This window comes from Geotrypetes seraphini, chromosome 1 (assembly GCF_902459505.1).
Source record: "Geotrypetes seraphini chromosome 1, aGeoSer1.1, whole genome shotgun sequence".
Classification (NCBI taxonomy): domain Eukaryota; kingdom Metazoa; phylum Chordata; class Amphibia; order Gymnophiona; family Dermophiidae; genus Geotrypetes; species Geotrypetes seraphini.
The window spans coordinates 500,877,222-500,900,963 of record NC_047084.1 but is presented as its reverse complement, the minus strand read 5'-3'; the positions used below and the strand labels follow the sequence as shown (position 1 = coordinate 500,900,963).

The following is a 23,742-nucleotide window of genomic DNA, read 5'->3' as shown; positions in this document are numbered from 1 at the left end:
ATTAAATTTGCGGACAATACGAAGTTATTCAGAGTAGTGAAGACACAGGGGGATTGCGAAGATCTGTAACGTGACATAATCAGGCTCGAGAAATGGGCATCAACATGGCAGATGAAGTTCAACGTGAATAAGTGTAAAGTGATGCATGTAGGTAACAAAAATCTCATGCACGAATACAGGATGTACGGGGCGGTACTTGGAGAGACCTCCCAGGAAAGAGACTTAGGAGTTATGATCGACAAGTCGATGAAGCTGTCCACGCAATGTGCGGCGGTGGCGAAAAGGGTGAACAGAATGCTAGGAATGATAAAGAAGGGGATCACGAACAGATCGGAGAAGGTTATCATGCCATTGTACCGGGCCATGGTGTGCCTTCACCTGGAATACTGCATCCATCACTGGTCGCCGTACATGAAGAAGGGCACAGTACTACTCGAAAGAGTCCAGATAAGAGCGACTAAGATGGTAAAGGGGCTGGAGGAGTTGCCGTACAGTGAAAGATTAGATAAACTGGGCCTTTTCTCCCTTGAACAGAGGAGATTGAGAGGAGACATGATCAAAACATTCAAGGTACTGAAGGGAATAGACTTAGTAGATAAGGACAGGTTGTTCACCCCCTCCAAGGTAGGGAGAAAGAGAGGGCAGTCTCTAAAATTACGTACAAATGTAAGGAAGTTCTTTTTTACTCAGAGAGTGGTAGAAAACTGGAACGCTCTTCCAAAGTCTGTCGTAGGAGAAAACACCCTCCAGGGATTCAATACAAAGTTAGACAAGTTCCTGCTGAACCAGAACGTACGTAGGTAGGGCTAGTCTCAGTTAGGGTGCTGGTCTTTGACCAAAGGCCGCCGCATGAGTTGACTGCTGGGCATGATGGACCACTGGTCTGACCCAACAGCGGCAATTCTTATGTTCACTAGTCACTCGCCAGTCAACTTCAGCCAATGACTTCTGGTTCTACAGGCTGCTTCTTTCTGGGTCTTCTGACAGCTCCTAGTACCATTACCAGCTTCTTCTGGTCACCACCAGCCCTGCTGGCCCCTTGCCAGTCCCCATCTGCCTAGGATCTCGGTCATCTCTGGCTACTTCCCACCGGGTCTTCTGGCCACTTCCTCCTGTCCCTTTGCCGGTTGCTTACCAGTCCCCTTCAGCCAGGCTTCCACCAGTAAACTGGTCCCCCTTGGATCCTCCTGTCACCGGTCTCTCCCTAAGGACTTTCCTAGCCACTCATTCTCTTCTTCTGGACACCCTTCCTGAGGGCACTCCCCGTCGTTCAGTCTCTCTCTTCGAGGGCTCTCCCCGTTATTCAGTCTCTCTCCCCGAGGGCTCTCCCCTTCATTCAATCTCTCTCCCCAAGGGCTCTCCCCGTCACTCAGTCTCTCTTCCCGAGGGCTCTCCCAGTCACTCAGTCTCTCCCTCTGAGGGCTCTCCCAGTTACTCAATCTCTCTCCACCAGACACTCTGTTGGTCAAGCTTGACCCTCTCTGGTTACCCCAAGCTCTACCGGACAGGCCGGTCTAAGTCAGGCTTACTGAGAATTAGGCTGAAGCCAGCATTCTTCCCCTCGAGGGTTGCTCAAGCTCCCAAAAGAGCTCTTGTGTTCCCCAGCTCTCTGTGCTTGGAATTGTTCTTTTCAGCACCTTTTTCCACTCAGGGTAAGGGGATAGCTCCCAAGTGCCTTTGTAGGAACTTATATGTAAATGAGCTCCATTACCACTGCTGAGGCTTCCCTCTGCTGGCCAGTGACAGGATTTTCACCCTGTCATATTTCGTGTTCACCCTCTTAGAACACACAGACAAGAAAAGAGGAAAAAACTTGCTTGTCCAGCTCTAACTGTGTGCAGTTCCCTCTCTGTCTAAGGTGGAGCTAGTCTCGTTAGCCTTTCAAAAACCTAACCCCCCCCCTCCCCTTGTATTGAGAGTTCGTGTAGACTCCACTTCCCCTACAGCCACCCCCTGCCTCCTCACCTGGGGGCTGTCGGTTGCTCTCCCTGGATTTCTCTTCGGCAGTTTCAGAATCCCACCACTGCCACAAAATGTGATCGAGCCGAGTGGTCATCACCCATCATTCTATCACTTCCAGGCACTTCTGGTCTTCTTTCTCCCTCATACACTTCTAAAACCTGACCAAGCTCTGAGCTCTTCCCTGGTCACCACGGGGTTCTCACCAAACCCTCCCTGGACTGACAGTGATTGGTGAGTGACTGGCAGAGGGAGTTTTTTGGGATGAATTTGTGTTAACATGTTGTGATTTGAGCAGAACAGACTTGTTTCTCGGGTAGTGTCCCTGTACCCTTCTCTGTTATGTTTCCTCTCTAGGGCTGACCATCTGCTTTGATACGAACTGAGGATTTGCAGGACAGTCCAAAGTGAAGGGAGGCGGTGCACAAAAATGTTAACGAAGCTCTCTACACCAGATCTCACAATCGGAGGGTCAATACCCATCAGTTCCAGAATGTGTCTATCTACTAGAAAGAAGACTATCAAGGTAAGGACCTAATCTTCCGTTGTTGGTGACACTTGTCCACAGATACAGAGGAGTGGTGCCTACTTTTTGACACTGTGATAAATTAGAAATCAGTGAGTGAAAACTCCCATCACATTATTAACAAGGTAAGCATAACCACTAATTTCCTAGTTTTTTTATGCACCCAGTAAAGTGAATACTGTTGCTATTGCTGCCACTTCTAACACTCCTATGGCCATTCCTACTTCCCTGGACAAGATTGCACCTTATGTTGAGATACATATGAGGGGTGGTCAAAGGACTATCATTTTAATGATGAATTGCTTGATGAGCATGGACATTTGCAGAAAAAAAGAACATGAGTGGCGAAAGCATAGGCTGACTTGAGTGCGAGAGGAATATATGTGCATAATGTTGATTTACAGAAGTCATGTTGACATTGCAAGAAAAAAGTACTATCGGGAAAAGTTGTCAGGGGCATTAAATTGTCCGCTGACACTTTTTGCGGTGGCTAAACAGTTGACTAAGAACAATGCAGAGTTCCATCCTGAGATCCCTTATTCAGTTGATGAGTTTAATATCTTTTATGACTCAAAAGTGAATGTGAATATTGTGACATTACCTTCACCTAAGATGGCCCTTTGTAGTCAAGAGCTTTCCACTGGAGATTGGGATACTTTTGATGAAGTGCAGAATGAGGAAGTTAAGAAAATCTTATGTGAATGTAGGTCAACAGAGGCATTGGGGGATCCTTGTTCTCCCTGGGTACTCCAAGAGCTGAAGGAACAGATTTGTCCTGTAATGACACAGATGATCAATGTTATGCTGAAGGTATTCTACCAGAAAGGTTAAAAATATTGACAGTTAAACCCTTAGTGAAGGATAGAAGTGTGAGTTTTGGGAAGATTAAGAATTTTTGGCCTGTAGAGGTGTTGCTCGCAAAAATAGTGGAGAAAATGGTGTATGTACAGTTGGAACATCATATTACACAGAATGACATCTTGGATAGTCACCAATACGCATTTCAGAAGAATCATAGCACTGAGATGGTGTTGGTCTCATTGTTAGATGAACTCCGGAGGGGCTTTGACCATGGGAGTTCAAATATAATGGTCTATCTTGATATATCAGCTATGTTTGATACTTTGGATCATGAGATTCTTTTAACTAGGCTGAGTGTGTGTGGTTTGTCTGGAACTGTATTGTGGTGGTTTAGATCGATTTTACAAGACCAGACACAAAAAGTAATTGTTAATGGGACATGGTCATCGTTATGTAAAATAACAATGGGGTCCCACAAGGGTCGACTTTGGTGGCCATGCTATTTAATTTGGATCTTGGACCGCTGTTTACCCTGTTAGATGCTCTTAACGTGTCATATAGAGTTTATGCTGATGACATACAATTCTTTTTTCCTGTTGAAGACTCAATGTCTTCGGCGATCAAGTTTCTGAATGAAACCATGATGAGCATAAAGGGGTGGTTGGATGATAACAGGTTAAGACTGAATATTGATAAGACAACTATGATGTTCCTTTCTAGGAACCCTCAGCAGAACTTTTTATCTCCAGTCATGTTGCTGTATTCTGTGGTCGAAGTGTCATCCAAAATACGCTACTTAGCAGTGATTCTTGATTTGTAGCTATCATTTAGACAGCATGTATCTGCAGTTGTGAGGAAAACATATTTTAAATTGCAGGTGCTGCGTAATCTGTGTGCCTACCTTTCTTGGGGTGATTACAAACATGTCCTTCAGATGGTTGTGATATCTAGTCTCAACTATTGTAACATTGTTTTGCTTGGAGTATCTTCTACTGAACTGCATGGATTGCATGTGGTACAAAATTCCATCATTAGGACATTGTTTAGACTAACAAAAGGTGAACATGTATCTGACTACTACATCAAGCTATATTGGCTCAAGATGGATTTTCCAGTCAGGTATAAGTTGTTGTTGGTAGTCTATCAAAGTCTGCATGGGTTGGCCCCCAAAAACCTAATTGATTGTCTTTCGTATATTGCGCTTCCCAAGTTGTGTTCCTTTGATCAATGGGATTTGAGGATACCATCTATTTTTTTTTTTTTTAATTAATTTTTCATTCTTACAGCAGTTGAGTCGTAATTAATATAATTAATTATTACATAACATTTGTGACTACAATCAATACATCATGTCATAGATGATAAATCCCTCCCCCATTTCTCAATTCTTATTTCCAAAAATTATATATATCCCACCCCATTCCTATATAATTATTACCAATGTGCTAAGAAATCTGATCATTTGAATAGTTAGTCAATGGTTGCCAAATTTTCTTAAAATTGTGAAGATTCCCTTGTTGTAATGCTATTACTTTTTCCATTTTGTATATATGACAGACAGAGTTCCACCAGAATGTATAATTTAATTTGGTATAGTCCTTCCAATTTTGCATAATTTGTTGCATGGCAACCCCTGTCAATATTAATAGCAACTTGTTATTATTTGCTGAGATCGGACTCTGAGTTCTCATTGCAGTGCCAAATAGTATGGTATCATATGAGAGTCCTACATGATTTTCTAGTAATTTGTTAATTTGGGGCCAAATTAAATTCCAAAATGCATTTACACAGGGACAGAAAAAAATTAAATGATCTAACGTCCCTACTTCAATTTTACAATGCCAGCATCTATTGGATCTAGTACTATCTATCTTTTGCAGGCGCGTAGGGGTCCATAACACTCTATGTAACAAAAACATCCATGTTTGATGCATAGATGCTGACCTTGTAGACCTTAATCTCCAGGACCAAAATCGTGGCCATTGAGAAGCAGAAATTGTCTGTCCAATCTCAATACTCCAAATATCCCTAAGTCCAGTTTTCTTTTTTTTATTTAAGAATCCATATAACAGTTTATATCATTTTGTGGCTTGGTGACCCAAAAAATCCGCCTGGAAACATAAAACCTGCAGACTATATTGATTATTAAGATCTTTCCATTCAGAGAACCCTGCTTGAATGGCCTGCTTCAATTGCATCCATTTAAAGTACTGTGTTTTATTTAAGCCAAATTTATTTTGCAATTGTGAAAAACTAAGCAGTGATCCTTCTGAAATGACATCATTCAATGTCCGTATACCTGCAATTATCCATTGTTTCCAGAAGATCTTAAATCCGCCAATTTTGATCCTGGAGTTTACCCATATAGATTGATTTAGTGATTTAGCAATTGGTTCTGGTGATAGATTACTTATATATCTTAATGCTTTCCAATTATCTAATAAAATTTTATTATCTTTATATCTTCTAGGCATTGTTATACTAAGTAAATGTTCTAAGTGTAATGGAAACAGGAGCCGCCATTCTAAATATAACAAATCTGGTACATTCTCCATGAGATCTGGGAGGATCCAATACATACCCTGTCTTAGAATATAGGCTTGATGATACCTATAAAAATTTGGAAAATTTACCCCTCCCTCCACAATTGGTCTTTGTAATGATACTAAAGCAATTCTAGGTCTTTTCCCACACCAAACAAATTTTGTAAGAAGATTGTTTAATTTTTTATAAAATGACCCCTGAAAGAATATTGGTATCATACTCATTTGGTAGCAAACCACAGGCAATATCATCATTTTAATTGTTTGAATTCTTCCCCACCAAGAAAGATGTAAAGGATTCCATTGCTCGCACATTTCTGTTATTTTTCTTAATAAAAGTTTTTCATTTTCTTTAACAGTATCTTCAATTGTATTTTTGATAATAATTCCTAAGTATTTTAAACCATCATCTTTCCAGATGAATGAATATGAGTCAAATAGTCCCTTGGTACAATGAACATTAATTGGAAGAACTTCAGATTTACTCCAATTAATTTTATATCCAGAAAATTTACCGAATTTCTCTAGAAGATTAAGCAAACATGGAATAGTACTCCCCGGTTCTCTCAAATATAATAAAATATCATCTGCATAAGCAGAAAGTTTAAATTCCCAGTAAGAGAATGGGATTCCCTTTATCTCCTTAGTTTGATTAATTGCAATTAATAAGGGTTCCAGAACAACATCAAAAAGTAAGGGGGACAAAGGACATCCTTGTCTAACTCCCCTACGCAAGTTAAATCTATCTGATAAATTGTTATTAATATATAATCTTGCACCAGGAGAGCTATACAATGTTTGAATCATTTTAATAAAACCAGGGCCTATTACAAACCATTCCAGAGCTTGATACATAAAACTCCACTCCACTCTATCAAATGCTTTTTCTGCATCTAAAGATACCATAAAAGCTGGATCATTAATATTTTTTGCTAAATTTAAAGAGTGAAATGCTAGTCTAGTATTATTTGATGAGTGTCTTTTAGCAATAAATCCTGTTTGGTGTACATTAATAATAAAAGGAAGAGCTTTTGCCAATCTTATTACTAATGCTTTAGCAATCAATTTACGATCTACATTTAATAAAGAAATAGGCCTGTAATTTGAAACCAAGGTAGAATCCCTGTTTGGTTTTGGTAAGACAATAATCACTGAATCAGCCATAGTACCTGATATATTCCCATTATTCATCTGATACTGATACAAATTTAATAGATATGGTAAAATAATATTTTGAAATGATTTATAAAATTCAACAGTATAACCATCACCACCCGGAGCGGATCCAACTCTAAGAGACTTCAATGCTAATTCTATTTCTTTTAAAGATATAGGCTCTTCTAAACTTCTTTTTATATGATCCGGAACATTTGGTCCAATAAATGAATTTAAGAAATTTAATCCATCTTGTTCTTTATTTTCATAAGATTCAGAAGAATATAAATCTTTGTAAAAATCAAGAAACTGTGTTAAAATATCTTTAGTGTTAGTGTGTGTATTACCTTGTGTATCTTTAATTGCAATAATCTTAGATTTTCTTTTTTTTGCTTTTAGAAAATTTGCTAATAATCTTCCAGCTTTATTTGAATTACCATAGAATTGAACTTGTCTATAAAATATATCTTTCCTCACAAATTGAGAAGAAATCTCATTATATTTAACTTTTACTTTTAATAACTCTTGTAGTGTATTGTTTTCCCATTTCTCAATTAATTTATTTTCTAATATTTTAATTTGTTTTTCCAAATCAACAAATTGTTTTTTAAGTTGTTTTTTAATAAATGCTGAATATGAAATAATATTTCCTCTCATTGTTGCTTTAAAAGCGTCCCACAAAATCTCAGCATTAATGTTGTCCGAATTATTAATTTGAAAAAATTCTTACATCTTCAATTTAATGTCTTCCAGAAAGTTCGAATCCGTTAGTAAAGCATTATTAAATCTCCAGATTGAATTAAAGTGTTCAGTATCGTAATTCTGAAGGTCAATCCACACACCAGCATGATCTGAAATTACAATAGGATCAATAATTGCTTTTAACACACGCTGCGCTATGTTATTAGACACGAATATATAATCAATTCGTGAAAAAGATTTGTGGACCTGAGAACAAAAAGAAAATTCCTGATCATTAAAATGAAGAATATGCCATATATCAACTAAATCACAAGATTGAATCAAATTATCTAAACTTAATGATTTCATAATTCTACTTGGTCTCTTATCAAAATCGGATCCATTACAGCATTGAAATCCCCTGCAACTATTAAATTAGAAGCAGCCAGTGGTAGCAGTAATTGTTGAACTTGTTTGAAAAACTCCATTTGATTCGAATTAGGAGCATATAAATTGAATAAATCCAGGGTTGTATTTCCCAGAACCATTTTGATATGCACCCATCTTCCTAAAGGATCATAATTTATTAATTTAAAATCTGCATTACACTTCCTATTTATCAGAACAGCCACCCCAGCTTTTTTCCCTATAGCCGGTGCAAATAAACATTTAAAAATCCAACCTCCAGATAACTTTTTAGATTCAATTTCAGAAAGATGCGTCTCTTGAATGAAATAGATGTCCGCATTTTGATTCTTAAGGAACGATAATACTTTCTTCTTCTTAATAGGATGATTTAAACCATTGACATTAATAGAATAAATTTTTATATTCATCTATTTTATAATCCAATTTTAACCAATATTCTATCTAATATAATAAAATGCTAGGCCGCGCATGCGCACTAAAAAAAACGTGTTCCCTGAGCTGTCCCGTTTTTTTTAGTGCGCATGCGCGCGTTTTACGTCATCACCTACTCTCCACCTTGCGCCACCAATCACTGTCATCACCTGCTCTCTACCTCGCGCCACCGATCACTCCTCCTGCACTATGCCACGCCAGGCATGTCCGCAACCGGCCTCGAGCTCCTGGGGGCCGGCGGCGTGAGCCCTACACGGCGCCGCCAGATCCGGCCCTACACTGAGATCCGCGATCGGGTTGCCATGGAAACCCCGCCGCAGCCTCACGGCTAGGTAGGGGGACAACAATCGCGCTTATGTTCAAGCCGCCGCCACGACTCCTCTCTCGAACCGCACCAGGATCGAGAGAGGAGCTGCGGCGGGGGCTTGAGCATAAGCGCCATTGTTGTCCCCCTACCTAGCAGGCGGCCTTCCTCACCCGGCCCCACCGTTCCTTCCCTTCAGTTCAACTCCGCCTATGTTAAAAGGAGCTGCTTTGAAATTGGAGCCCTGCCGCCACCGTAACACGTTCCCTTTGCCGCGGTCCCATATGTCAGAGAAGGAGCGGGACCAAGGCAGAGGGGAATGTGCTACGGCAGTGGCAGGCCTCCGATTTCGACGCGGCTCCTTTTAACATTGGTGGAGCTGCACTGCACTTGATGGAGGGAGGGAAGGAAAGGTAGTTGTGCGCTGTTGAGCCCCTCTTTGCCCTCAGACCCTCTCCTAACTGCTCACTCCTGTCTCAGACCACTGGGGGGAGGTGCCTGTCTTCAGCTGCCGGGATGGAGGGAGGGAAGAAGAAAGAAGGGGCCCTGGCAAGCGAGTTATCAAAAGCCAACCATAGCCTGGGACCCCTACATGATATGAATAATGACCAGACAACAAAAGGTAAGAAAAATAATTTTATTTTCTGTTTTGTGATTACAATATGTCAGATTTGAAATGTGTCTTGAGGGAGGCTTCTGCCACGGCTTTGGACAGAGGGGTACCATTTTCGTGGGAGCCGGTCTTCGGAGAGGCTTGGGACGTGGGGACGGATGCGGGAGGGGCTGCCGCTGCAAAGGGCTTTGGTGGGGGAGCCAGCCAGACCGCAAGTGTGGGGACGTTGTAAGCGCGGATTGGTCAAGGAGCCGCCGCTGCTGAGGCTTTGAAATTGCTCTCCCACCGTCACTCCCTCCCGCCCCGGCTCTGCCTCTGCCCCTGCCCAAGTTCAAAAGCAGGAGACATCTAGCACCCGTTAATTTAACGGGCTTAAACACTAGTGATAATATATTTGACCAGATCTCAGCACATTTATTAGATATATTTCCTTTTCCCATTCCCCCAACCCATCTCCCCCCAAAAAATACAATTATCAAATTTTGATAATTGTATTTTTTGGGGGGAGATGGGTTGAGGATACCATCTAGAAAGGAGCTAAGATTGCAAACATCAAGGAGGGGAGTGTTTTTCTGCATTGGTCCAGAGGAACGGAACAGGCTTCCACAATATATACGGCAGCAGGGGAATCTGATGACATTCAAAAGACTGCTGAAACACCATCTCTGTTGTAAAATGAAATATGGCTGAAGGATGGGTGACTGTGTTGTGGTTGTAGGAAGGATTGCTGTGAATACTGACGATGACTGTTGTAAAATGTCTTATGTTTTTAGGGTGGGTTTTTAGATTGTATTCTATATGGTTTCATGTTTGTAATGATATTTATGTAATGTAATGTAATGTAATTTATTTATTATATACCGCTACATCCGTTAGGTTCTAAGCGGTTTACAGAAAATATACATTAAGATTAGAAATAAGAAAGGTACTTGAAAAATTCCCTTACTGTCCCGAAGGCTCACAATCTAACTAAAGTACCTGGAGGGTAATAGAGAAGTGAAAAGTAGAGTTAGAGGAAAAATAAAAATAAAATAAACATTTTAACAAGACAGCATTGATCTAAATGCTTTGGAAGGTAGAAGAGAGGAGAGAAAGGAATAGAAGCAGAAGGGGGAGTCGTTGAACAGTAGAATTCTGGAGAAATTTAAATGATAGAAATAGAACAAAACAAAGACAAAAGGCAAAACAATAGATAAGATTAAAGATAAATCATAAGCTGGAAAGAAAAATAAAATAAAATTTTGTCTTCAATCCACGGTTTCAGCATCAGTGATGAAGTGGAGCAAGTAAGTTTAGGAGGAGCGATTGACGTTTCCAGAAAGGGCTTCTTCAGGGAAGAGACTTGGCAGACAGTCCCAGGATGCCTATGTCTCCTCCCCTGCGATGTTCTCCCATCCATGCATTCCCTCCCAGACACACTGCCCGTGCCCCAGCCGCTCCAAGGAGGCTGCCCCAGATGAGGCCCACGGTGAATGCAGGATTCTCTCCTCTGCGGGAAAGCCGCCCGGAGCCAACAGTCGATCTTCTTAGCGGATTGCATGGGGGGAAGAGTTCACACTCTTGGTAGGATCGGGTCTGTGTGCTCTCTGTGGTTGTGGCTGGTCTCGTTGCTGCTTAGGTGTAAAAGCAGTTGATCTCCACTGCTGCTGATATTTAAAAGCAGGCAGATTGATCTCTCCAATGGACTGCAGGGGGAGGAGTTCACACTCCTGGCAGAATCGGGTCTGTGGGCTCTTGGTGGTTGTGGTAGGTCTCGCTGCTGCTTGTATGTAAAAGCAGTTGTTTTTCTACTGCTGCTGATATTTAAAGCAGGTAGATTGATCTCTTAAACGGGATATAGGGGGAGGAGCTCACATGCCTGGTTGGATCGGGGCAAGGGCTCCTATTATAGGCAGCTGGTCTTGCTGCTACTTAGGTGTTAAAGCAGTTGATCTTCCTAGCGGACTGCAGGAGGTGTGGAGCTCACACTCCTGTCATGATCTGGTCTATGGGCTCTTGGTAGTTGCGGTTGGTCCCAATGCTGCTTAGGTGTAAAAGCAGTTGTTCTCCCACTGCTGCTGATATTTAAAAGCAGGTAGATTGATCTATCCAATGGAATGCTGGGGGAAGATCTTATATGTCTGGCTGGATCGTGGCAAAGGGTTCCCGGTAGTGGCGGCTGGTCCTATTGCTGCTTAGGTGTAAAAACAGTTGATCTTCTTATCGAATTGTAGGGGGGGCGGATCTCACATTCCTGGCAGGTTCGGGTCTGTGGGTTCTTGGTGGTTGCGGATGGACCCGCTGCTGCTTAGGTGTAAAAGCAGTTGTTTTCCCAATGCTGCTGATATTTAAAAGCAGGCAGATTGATCTTTCCAACAAATTGTATGGTGAAGAGCATACACGTCTGGCTGGATTGGGACAAAAGCTCTCGATAGTGGCGACTGGTCTTGGTGCTGCTTAGGTGTAAAAGCAGTTGATCTCCTACTTCTGATAATATTTAAAAGCAAGCATATTGATTTTTCCAACGGAATGCTGGGGGAAGAGCTTACTTGTCTGGCTGGATCAGGGCAAAGGGCTCTCGGTAGTGGTGGCTGGTCCTGTTGCTGCTTAGGTGTAAAAAACAGTTGATCTTCCTAGTGGACTGCAGGGGGAGGTGGAGCTCACACTCTTGGTTGGATCGGGTCTGTGTGCTCTTGGTAGTTGCGGATAGTTCCGCTGCTGCTGAGGTGTAAAAGCAGTTGATTTCCCACTGTTGCTGATATTTAAAAGCAGGTAGATTGATCTCTCCAATGGACTGCAGAGGGAGGAGCTCACATGCCTGGCTGGATCGGGGCAAAGGGCTCTTGGTAGTGGTGGCTGGTCCTGCTGCTGCTTAGGTGTAAAAGCAGTTGATTTTCCTAGCGAACTGCAGGGAGGGTGGAGCTCATATTTTTGCAGGACCGGGACTGTGGGTTTTTGGTGGGTTGGTCCCGTTGCTGCTTAGGTGTAAAAGCAATTGATCTCCCACTGCTGCTGATATTTAAAAGCAGGCAGATTGTCCAGGGAGAGGAGCTCTGCACTCAAACTGCCATCCTCCTCACCTCCAAGTTCCGGAATTTATGTGTGTTTACTTGTACTTCGCTTTGTATAAAGCAAATAATAAATAAACACAATACAATAAGCCAATAAATGAGATCCAGGAAATGTAGTCAGATACCACAGTGATTCTTAGTAGAAAAAGTTTGGGAACTATGACTTTAAACCAGCTAAGTCCTCTGGGCCATTCTGAGATGATTTCTAACACATGTATTTTGTCTTTTAACTCAGAAGTTGGAAGAACAAAAGAAATGGCTGGATGAAGAAGTAGAAAAAGTTCTCCATCAGCGTCAAGTGTTGAATGAGCTGGAGGGAGAACTAAAGAAAAGAGAAACAGCCATGGCCAAGAGAGAAGCTTTGCTACAGGAAAAAAGTCATCTTGAAATCAAGAAACTTCGGTCAAGCCAGGTACTGCATGCTGTCAATTAGCAGTAACCTTTACTTTTTTGGCCACAGCATGAATATAATAATAAAAAAAAAAAATACAAACTGCTCTTATCTAAGGGGAGTCAGATTTTTGTGATCTGAAACTAATTTGGAAGAGGTACATGGGGTAACCCTGGATCATAAGGATAGATTTGTTGGCTGTGGTTTTGTTGCAATTTGATACAACAAAGCTTTTTTCTTGCACTCCAACCCATCTCCACTACACTTTCCCCTCTCAATTCGTGGTTTTGGACTCGCAATTTTGATTCGTGATTTCCTAAAACCAGAATCACCCCACCTCCCTCCAGCAGGCAACAAAGATAATTTCTTCTTTTCACTTCTTGCAAAAGATGGTTCAGGCTTTGTGACATCATAGAGGCCTAACCCCAGGTGTGAGAAGAAGGAACAACTCCTACAGGACCTCCCTGGACCTTACCTGGTGGTCTAACGGTCTTCCGGAACAGGAGCGATCATCCTACGCTCCTGCCCAATGCAGATCACTCATCCAAAATGGCTGTCATGAGTTCCTGTCATAGTCTCGAGAGTCTATGGGAATTCACGGCAGCCATTTTAGATGAGTGATCTGCACGAGGCAGGAGCGTAGGAAGATTGCTCCTGCCCTGAAAGACCGCTAGACACCAGGTAAGGTCCAGGATGCCGGGGGGGGGGGGGAAGGCGGGAGGGAGGCAGGGGTGGGTCAGAGTCGACCCAAAAGTTATTTTCAGTATTCATGGGCCGGCTCTGCCCCTAACCCCCACGAATATAGAGGGAGGAGTGTACTATTTTAGAATAGCTGTCAGCAGCAGTCTGTGCTGGAAGGGAGTGGAGATAGGAGAGAAAATTAGAAGAAAGAAGGGATACAAATATAACATAACATAAAAATGTATTTATGAATCACAGTATCTTTCCGTTCAAAGCGATGTACAAAAATTAAAAAACTGACCATTATCAGCGAAATTACGTACCGTATTTTTCGCTCCATAAGATGCACTCCCCCCCCCAAAAAAAAAGTGGGTGGAAATAAGGGAACGTCTTATGGAGTGAATACCACAAACCCACCCCTCCCCTTTTTGTACTCCTGGTCTAGCACTGGCAAGGGAGACTTTGCAACCCTGAGGAGCTCACTCAGACTGCAGCCACCAACCAGGATACGCTGCAGTTCCCAAAGGAAAGCGCTTCCATTACGTGAACACCTGTCACAAGAAGCCGCCTCCCCCATCACCAACCTGCCAAGCCTCCAGCCTTACCCTCGCTGGCTCACTCTGCAGCGTCGGCACCTCTAATTGGCTCCGTCTATGTCGCCTCTCCTGTCAGCTAATAGCAGAGCGCTGCGTGCTCGAATCAAAGATGGCTGCCCCAAATCACGAGAGCGGGCGTTCTGAGTGGCTGTGGCAGCAGCTTTCCTGACCCTGGGGTCCGGGGAGGTGCGTTGGGCCCGCCCGGACACTCAATCTCCAATGTGGATCACAGCAAGCAGTTTTATTAGAGGAGTGCCAAGCTTCCAGGGAGGTGAGCGAGGAGCTGGCTCCGAGGGCGAGTGGATGAACTGCTGTCGGGCCTGGGGATGAGGCAGGGATCACCTGCCTCCCAGATCTGCTCAGGTCACCATTGAGCTTTAACGGACATTGTCAGGTATCGTGGGACCTTTTGGGTTCTGTTTTTAGGGTGGGTTGATTTGTGCTTTCTACTGGAGGGGAGGAGGAATAGGAACATATGGGGAGGGTGAGACTCTGACTTCTGTAGAGACTATAATAAAGGACATGGCAGCAGCAGGTCGTCATCAGAGGTCCATGTGAGCAGGGCCAGTGCAAGGCCTTAACTATCTTAGGAGAATCTTCAGCCTTCCTCCTCCCCCTTCCTGTTAACTTCAGAGCCTCTAGGCAGCTCCCTGACATGTTGATAAACTCAGAATCATGATCACTTCAGTGTCTCACCTCCCAGAACAATCTTTGTAAAAATGCATAAATGGACATCATACCATTTAATATTAGACTAAGAGGCAGCTCACTTATCTAGAATTCCACGCACAATGAGGGTTGCCACCTTCCCCCAGGTCAACCGAACAGAGCGATCCACACCAGGTTTTGTCCCGTTGCATGTATGGAGTCATAGTTCTTATATTGCTAATGGACTTTCAGAATGTCAGCTACATATCTCTGCATGTCATGGCGCAAAACCAAATTTGCCTACCTGCCTTGTGCCCTGCCTGCCTGCCTTGTGCCCTGCCTGCCAGCCACTAGGCCTACCTGCCCTTTGCCCTGTCCCAGCCTGTCCTGTCCCAGTCTATCACTAGGCCACCAGAGGGGGGGACAGGGTACACAGCCTGGCAGGGAGAGAGGACAGGGTGCAGAGCTTAGCAAAGAGTGTAGAGTTGGGTGCAGAGCCTGGCAGGGAGAATTTGGTTCAGAATGTTTTTTTTCTTGTTTTCCTCCTCTAAATCTAGGGTGCGTCTTATGGTCAGTTGTGTCTTATGGAGCGAAAAATACGGTAATATTCAAATTATAAAAACAATTCAATCAATAACATATTTAACAAATAGCAAAAAAATAATGAGAGAAAATACAATGGGGTAAAACCAAAGTTTTAGATAAAAGAAAGAAGAGAGGCCAAAGGGGAAGAGATTTATTCTAGATAAATAGCCTCATATTATCACAGTGTGGCTACACTGGGAGTGATCCAATTTCTGTCCCAGACAGACTGACTTTTTATTTTTTCCTGTTGGAAATCATTAGGATCCTTCTGGTATTGTATGTACAGCAGCAGAAGAGAAGACAGCTACAGTAGTAAGTGTGTACTAGTAGTTCCATTTAGCCTACATAGAGTTATGCCAGGCAGTGCCTTACCTAAAAGTTTCCAAGGCCCTGAGAATGACTGAATCCTATTCTTTTTTCTTTTGTGAATATTGTAACCATAAATATAATGTTGGGCACTGTATGTGTAACATCAAAAGACAGCTACTATATTTAGTATATGTTGGCTTATCAAAACACAAAAAACGTGAAGGGAACAATATGCAGAAATCTTTCAGACACCTTTTAAACCCGTGTGGTGCTCAGAATCCAGTAATGGATAGGAAAAAAGCTTAACATGGGGACGAACCCCTAAAGCATTTTCACAGAGTCTATCATTGCACCACCGATTTTTGGTAGAAAGGTGAGTAAAAAATCTCTAAGACTTGGTATAATAATGGTTATATGTCCATAAAGTGAAAAAACTTCAATGTGTGAATACTTTGAAAAGCTACTAAATATTAGTTAGACTTAGCTTAAAGGTCCATGCAGCGAAGATCTTAGCAGGTTCTGACGCGTTTCGCCGGAATAGGCTTAAAAGGCTTCTTCAGAGAACCTGTAACGCTGAGTGAAAGATTCAGTTTGTAAATCCTTCCTAGGCAAAAAACATAAGGTGAAATTTGTAGTGAAATTCAAAGGAACAAAAATAATACAGTGTCTCGACGCGGTAGGCTGGATACCTGGTACAAAGGAAACAACTTTCAGTTCCTATGACGTCAGTGCTCAGCTGAGCACCCTGTATTTATAATGTGCAACACTGTCCATCATCAGTGAAGGAACGCCCACCATTCAACTTCTCGATTCAATCCAGTAGGGATCACTGTCCTCCAATGATAGATCCACCTTTGCTCGTGTTTCCACAGCCAGGCTTTAACGTTACCACCTCTCTTGAGGTGAGCTACTTCCAAAACTAGAAATAGTAAATCATTAAGCTGATGTGAAAATGAGTGCCAATGCTGCACTAAGGGGGCTGCCATGTCGCCCCTCCTGATCTTACTTAAATGCTCAGTGATGCGTACCTTGATACTGCGAGTAGTGTGTCCTATGTATAATAGTTTACATGGGCACATGATCATGTAAACTACACCCCGGGTGTTGCAATCAGTATAGTGCTGAAGAATATGAAATTTCGATGAATGGGGGTGGTCAATGCGCATAGTCTCCAGAGCATACGGGCATATAGTGCAGCTGCCACATTTGTGGTGGCCTTTGGACTGAGCTGAAATGTTGGCTTGAGCACTGACAAATTGAGAGGACGTGATGTAGTCGCGTAAGTTTCTGCCTCGCGAAAACGCGAACAGAGGAAGTTGAGAAAGCTCTGGGTGTATTTGCAATATATGCCAATGTGTTTTAATGATCTTTTTAATGGCAAAGGCTCTATATGAATGAGGTAAGGTGCACACCATACGTGCTTCATCCCTGACAGGGGAGTGCTGTAAAAGATATTGACGATGAGCGTATAAAGCCCTTTTAAAAGCCTTTTTAATGATGCCACTCGGATAGCCCCTGTCGGTGAATCTTTGTCTCATTTCTACAGAACGTGCTTTATATTCCTCTGTGTCACTGCATAAACGTCTGAGCCGCAAAAATTGGCCCATAGGTAGATTGTCCCTCAAGTGACGTGGATGGTAACTGTCATAGTGGAGTAGATTGTTCCTATCTGTCTGCTTCCGGTATATAGTAGTGTCAAAATGTCCCTGTCGAAGTGTAATACAAATATCAAGAAAGAATATTTGAGTCGTGGAAATGGTAGATGTGAACTGCAGATGTAAATTGCAAGCATTCAACCACAACAAAAAACTGTGAAAAGACTCCTCCGTATTGGTCCATATCAAAAAAACATCATCTATGTACCGCTTCCATACATAAATGTCAGTACAGTAAGCAGATGTGTAAATGTAAGACTCCTCAAAATCTGTAACATATAAACATGCCAGGGTAGGGGCCATAGTTGCCCCCATAGCAGTGCCTTGAATCTGCAAAAAATATTCTGTGTCAAACAAAAAATAATTCTTTTGCAAGGCAATGCTGGCAATGGTTACTAGAAATTCCACTCTGTCTGCTGGTAAGCTGAGTGTCTCAAGATGTCTACGAACTACCTCAATGGCACTATTCTGCGGGATGTTCGTATAAAGGGCCGTAATGTCCAAAGTAACTAAGAAGGACCCCTGAGGAACAGAGTGAGTATCTTGAAGCCACGTGAGCATAGATGTGGTGTCTTTGATATAGGACTTAGCTAAAGTGACCTGCTGTTTAAGATGAAAATCAACAAAGTCTGACAAAGGCTCCAAGATGGAACCTATACCGGAGACAATCGGGCGCCCAGGAGGAGATGAAAGACTTTTGTGGATTTTGGGGACAAAGTAAATTACCGGAATGACTGGGTATGGTTGATGTAAAAATCGGTATTCTTTGTCTGTAATGGTCCCCTTTTCCAGAGCCTGCAACAGGACATGTTGGATAAGATCGGCAATCTCTATCGTAGGGTCCATAGGTAACACTTGATAGTACTGCGAGTCACTGAGTTGTCTCCGGGCTTCTTCAATGTAAGCTGTAGTATCTTGAAGTACTATGCCGCCTCCTTTATCGGCGGGGCGTATGACAATACTAGTGTCTTTAGATAAAGTGCATATAGATTGCATCATATCCCTGGAGATATTGCGTCTGGTATGAGATTGCTGACTTTCCAACATGGCTATATCTCTCTCTACTAAGTTATAAAAAACTTGTAAATGGGGGTCCAAATTGCCTGGGGGGTTCCAAGTGGAGGGTCTATGTAGTCCCGAAGGGTCATAATCTGATACCTTGTCTTTGAAAAAAAGTGTGAGGTTACATTTTCTGATCAATTTGTATACACTAATTCTGGTGTCTAAAGGATTATAGTTGGTGAATGGGACAAAAGATAAGCCTTTAGAAAGGACAGATAGTTCATTGGAAGATAAGTGTTTACTGGATAAGTTGAACACGTTGTTATTAATGGTTAGGGCCTGGGGGGCCGTCTGCCTTTGGTGGTCCGAGTGCTCCCAGCCTTGTGGGAGGCCGGCCCTCCCTCAACTTGGAACCCCTCCAACTTGGACCCTCCACTTGGAACCCCCCAGGCAATTTGGACCCCCATTTACAAGTTTTTTATAACTTAGTAGAGAGAGATATAGCCATGTTGGAAAGTCAGCAATCTCATACCAGACGCAATATCTCCAGGGATATGATGCAATCTATATGCACTTTATCTAAAGACACTAGTATTGTCATACGCCCCGCCGATAAAGGAGGCGGCATAGTACTTCAAGATACTACAGCTTACATTGAAGAAGCCCGGAGACAACTCAGTGACTCGCAGTACTATCAAGTGTTACCTATGGACCCTACGATAGAGATTGCCGATCTTATCCAACATGTCCTGTTGCAGGCTCTGGAAAAGGGGACCATTACAGACAAAGAATACCGATTTTTACATCAACCATACCCAGTCATTCCGGTAATTTACTTTGTCCCCAAAATCCACAAAAGTCTTTCATCTCCTCCTGGGCGCCCGATTGTCTCCGGTATAGGTTCCATCTTGGAGCCTTTGTCAGACTTTGTTGATTTTCATCTTAAACAGCAGGTCACTTTAGCTAAGTCCTATATCAAAGACACCACATCTATGCTCACGTGGCTTCAAGATACTCACTCTGTTCCTCAGGGGTCCTTCTTAGTTACTTTGGACATTACGGCCCTTTATACGAACATCCCGCAGAATAGTGCCATTGAGGTAGTTCGTAGACATCTTGAGACACTCAGCTTACCAGCAGACAGAGTGGAATTTCTAGTAACCATTGCCAGCATTGCCTTGCAAAAGAATTATTTTTTGTTTGACACAGAATATTTTTTGCAGATTCAAGGCACTGCTATGGGGGCAACTATGGCCCCTACCCTGGCATGTTTATATGTTACAGATTTTGAGGAGTCTTACATTTACACATCTGCTTACTGTACTGACATTTATGTATGGAAGCGGTACATAGATGATGTTTTTTTGATATGGACCAATACGGAGGAGTCTTTTCACAGTTTTTTGTTGTGGTTGAATGCTTGCAATTTACATCTGCAGTTCACATCTACCATTTCCACGACTCAAATATTCTTTCTTGATATTTGTATTACACTTCGACAGGGACATTTTGACACTACTATATACCGGAAGCAGACAGATAGGAACAATCTACTCCACTATGACAGTTACCATCCACGTCACTTGAGGGACAATCTACCTATGGGCCAATTTTTGCGGCTCAGATGTTTATGCAGTGACACAGAGGAATATAAAGCACGTTCTGTAGAAATGAGACAAAGATTCACCGACAGGGGCTATCCGAGTGGCATCATTAAAAAGGCTTTTAAAAGGGCTTTATACGCTCATCGTCAATATCTTTTACAGCACTCCCCTGTCAGGGATGAAGCACGTATGGTGTGCACCTTACCTCATTCATATAGAGCCTTTGCCATTAAAAAGATCATTAAAACACATTGGCATATATTGCAAATACACCCAGAGCTTTCTCAACTTCCTCTGTTCGCGTTTTCGCGAGGCAGAAACTTACGCGACTACATCACGTCCTCTCAATTTGTCAGTGCTCAAGCCAACATTTCAGCTCAGTCCAAAGGCCACCACAAATGTGGCAGCTGCACTATATGCCCGTATGCTCTGGAGACTATGCGCATTGACCACCCCCATTCATCGAAATTTCATATTCTTCAGCACTATACTGATTGCAACACCCGGGGTGTAGTTTACATGATCATGTGCCCATGTAAACTATTATACATAGGACACACTACTCGCAGTATCAAGGTACGCATCACTGAGCATTTAAGTAAGATCAGGAGGGGCGACATGGCAGCCCCCTTAGTGCAGCATTGGCACTCATTTTCACATCAGCTTAATGATTTACTATTTCTAGTTTTGGAAGTAGCTCACCTCAAGAGAGGTGGTAACGTTAAAGCCTGGCTGTGGAAACACGAGCAAAGGTGGATCTATCATTGGAGGACAGTGATCCCTACTGGATTGAATCGAGAAGTTGAATGGTGGGCGTTCCTTCACTGATGATGGACAGTGTTGCACATTATAAATACAGGGTGCTCAGCTGAGCACTGACGTCATAGGAACTGAAAGTTGTTTCCTTTGTACCAGGTATCCAGCCTACCGCGTCGAGACACTGTATTATTTTTGTTCCTTTGAATTTCACTACAAATTTCACCTTATGTTTTTTGCCTAGGAAGGATTTACAAACTGAATCTTTCACTCAGCGTTACAGGTTCTCTGAAGAAGCCTTTTAAGCCTATTCCGGCGAAACGCGTCAGAACCTGCTAAGATCTTCGCTGCATGGACCTTTAAGCTAAGTCTAACTAATATTTAGTAGCTTTTCAAAGTATTCACACATTGAAGTTTTTTCACTTTATGGACATATAACCATTATTATACCAAGTCTTAGAGATTTTTTACTCACCTTTCTACCAAAAATCGGTGGTGCAATGATAGACTCTGTGAAAATGCTTTAGGGGTTCGTCCCCATGTTAAGCTTTTTTCCTATCCATTACTGGATTCTGAGCACCACACGGGTTTAAAAGGTGTCTGAAAGATTTCTGCATATTGTTCCCTTCACGTTTTTTGTGATTTCTCCCTTTGGAACAATTTTTGTTCACTATATACCCAGTTGTTGTACTTTGGGCTTATCAAAACAGACACATCTAATGCATTTGGAATGAGAGTGATCAGGATCCATAGAAGGCAGTTTTCAGAGCCTTTTCCCAGGATATTGCCCTGTCTGCTAGACTAAAAGTACACCTTCATAGCATACATACTTTTAGTTTGGGTTAAGAAGAGGCAATCCCTGGGTGTATTTAGTTCAAGGGGAGGGGGCAAACAATCCATAAATACAGGTTTTCCAAAAGTACTTGTGATATTTTACCTTCCCTCTATCCCCATTTCCAGGACATTTGCACAAAGTGCACAGGAACGGGTAGTTTCTCTTTGAAAAATAACTGCGAGTGCACACACTAAAAGAACATGAGATACACCATGTTGAATAAGACAAAAGGCCCATTAAGTTCAGTATCCTGATTCTGATGGTCGCCAATTCAGGTACAAATATTGGATAAGATCCCTTTCTGTGATGCCCCAGAAGCATGAGGACGCCAAAATAAGTGCTCCCTGTTGGAACCCTTGAGAAAGCCTGTTTGGGCGAAACGGGTCCCGTCGGGCATTAATTATTGGGGCAAGTAACTTCACTACAATATAGGATGAGTAATTAAAGTTGCACCTGGTCGTTGGTCAGTTTTTGAATTTGATGAAGAATTTCCCAACAGACTGATCAAGAATTACTATGATTGATGACTTAACCCTATGAGTGAGGGTTTTTCTGCTTTGTGGAATTATCCTATTACCTCAGGAACTTTTTAAAACACATTTTGAACCAAACTTTGACAAATAGCTTGACCAGTATGGAAAAAAAGGCTTTCTTTAAATTGCTTTAAGTCTATTACCTGCTAATTTCATGAAGTGTCCACCATTGCATTTATAACATACCTTATGAAGCCAACAGATGGCAGATGAAGTTCAATGTTGAGAAATGTAAAGTATTACATGTGAGAAACAGAAACCCGAAACTATACGATGGGAGGGATGTTATTAAATGAGAGTACCCAAGAAAGGGACTTGGGGGTAATGGTGGACATGATAATGAAGCCGATGGCACAGTGCGCAGTGGCCACTAAGAAGGCAAACAGAATGCTAGGCATAATCAAGAAGGGTATTACAACCAGAATGAAAGAAGTTATCCTGCCATTGTATCGGGCGATGGTGCGTCCGCATCTGGAGTACTGCATCCAATATTGGTCGCCTTACCTTAAGAAGGACATGGCGTTACTCGAGAGGATTCAGAGGAGAGCGACACATCTGATAAAGGGGATGGAAAACCTTTCATACACTGAGAGATTGGAGAAACTGGATCTCTTTTCCCTGGAGAAGAGGAGACTTAGAGGGGATATGATAGAGACTTACAAGATCATGAAGGGCACAGAGAGAGTAGAGAGGGACAGATTCTTCAAACTTTCAAATAATAAAAGAACAAGAGGGCATTCAGAAAAGTTGAAAGGGGACAGATTCAAAACGAATGCTAGGAAGTTCTTCTTTACTCATCGTGTGGTGGACACCTGGAATGCGCTTCCAGAGAGCGTAATAGGGCAGAGTACGGTACTGGGGTTCAAGAAAGGATTGGACAATTTCCTGCTGGAAAAGGGGATAGAGGGGTATAGATAGAGGATTACTTCACAGGTCCTGGACCTGTTGGGCCGCCGTGTGAGCGGACTGCTGGGTACGATGGACCTCAGGTCTGACCCAGCAGAGGCATTGCTTATTATGTTATGTTCTTATGTAGTTTACAACAAAATTTAAAAAATATATTTCATGCAACGCTGTACATAATGAGCAGCACTTTATACATGGGAACATATACATGGGAATTCAAATATCCAAGTCAGGATATGTGGAGATCCCATATTATTTTACAAGATGCTCTGCCAAGGCTCCCCCTTATCCCCCACCCTGTTCAATATCTACCTCGCCTCCCTCAGTAACCTCCTTCACAAACTTAAGCTCAAATTCTTCATCTATGCAGATGACATCACAATTGTCATCCCTCTAACCAGTCTATCCCAGGATCTTCTCAACTACTTAACTAGCATACTCACCCAGATAGAACTCTGGATGCTCTCCTTCAAACTAAAGCTCAACCCAGACAAAACAAAATTCTTTCTAGCCACCCCCAAAGACAAAATCAAAGACACCACAATCCAGGTGAAAGGATTGGTTTTCCCACTCGAACAAACATTAAAAATACTAGGAGTCACGCTTGACAAACATCTATCCCTAGAAAATCACACCGACCTCATTGTCAAGAAAGGCCTTTCAGCACTCTGGAAACTCCGTACCATAAAGAAATACTTCGATGACACTGCATTTCGACTATTAGTTCAATCCTCTATCCTCAGCATAC

The 23,742-nt window shown here is 42.5% G+C and overlaps 1 protein-coding gene across 3 annotated transcripts in view; it reads left to right on the top strand.

The window, feature by feature from the left end:
• Positions 1-23,742, top strand: part of KIF27 (kinesin family member 27) — a 253,192-nt gene that overhangs the window by 143,635 nt on the left and 85,815 nt on the right. For 2 of the 3 annotated variants that reach the window (XM_033927630.1, XM_033927611.1), the window contains 2 exons: positions 12,729-12,905; positions 15,656-15,706. In XM_033927630.1, the coding sequence (XP_033783521.1) occupies positions 12,729-12,905; positions 15,656-15,706 (228 nt within the window). The remainder of the gene's footprint in view (positions 1-12,728; positions 12,906-15,655; positions 15,707-23,742) is intronic. The other variant, XM_033927620.1, reaches the window with a different exon arrangement.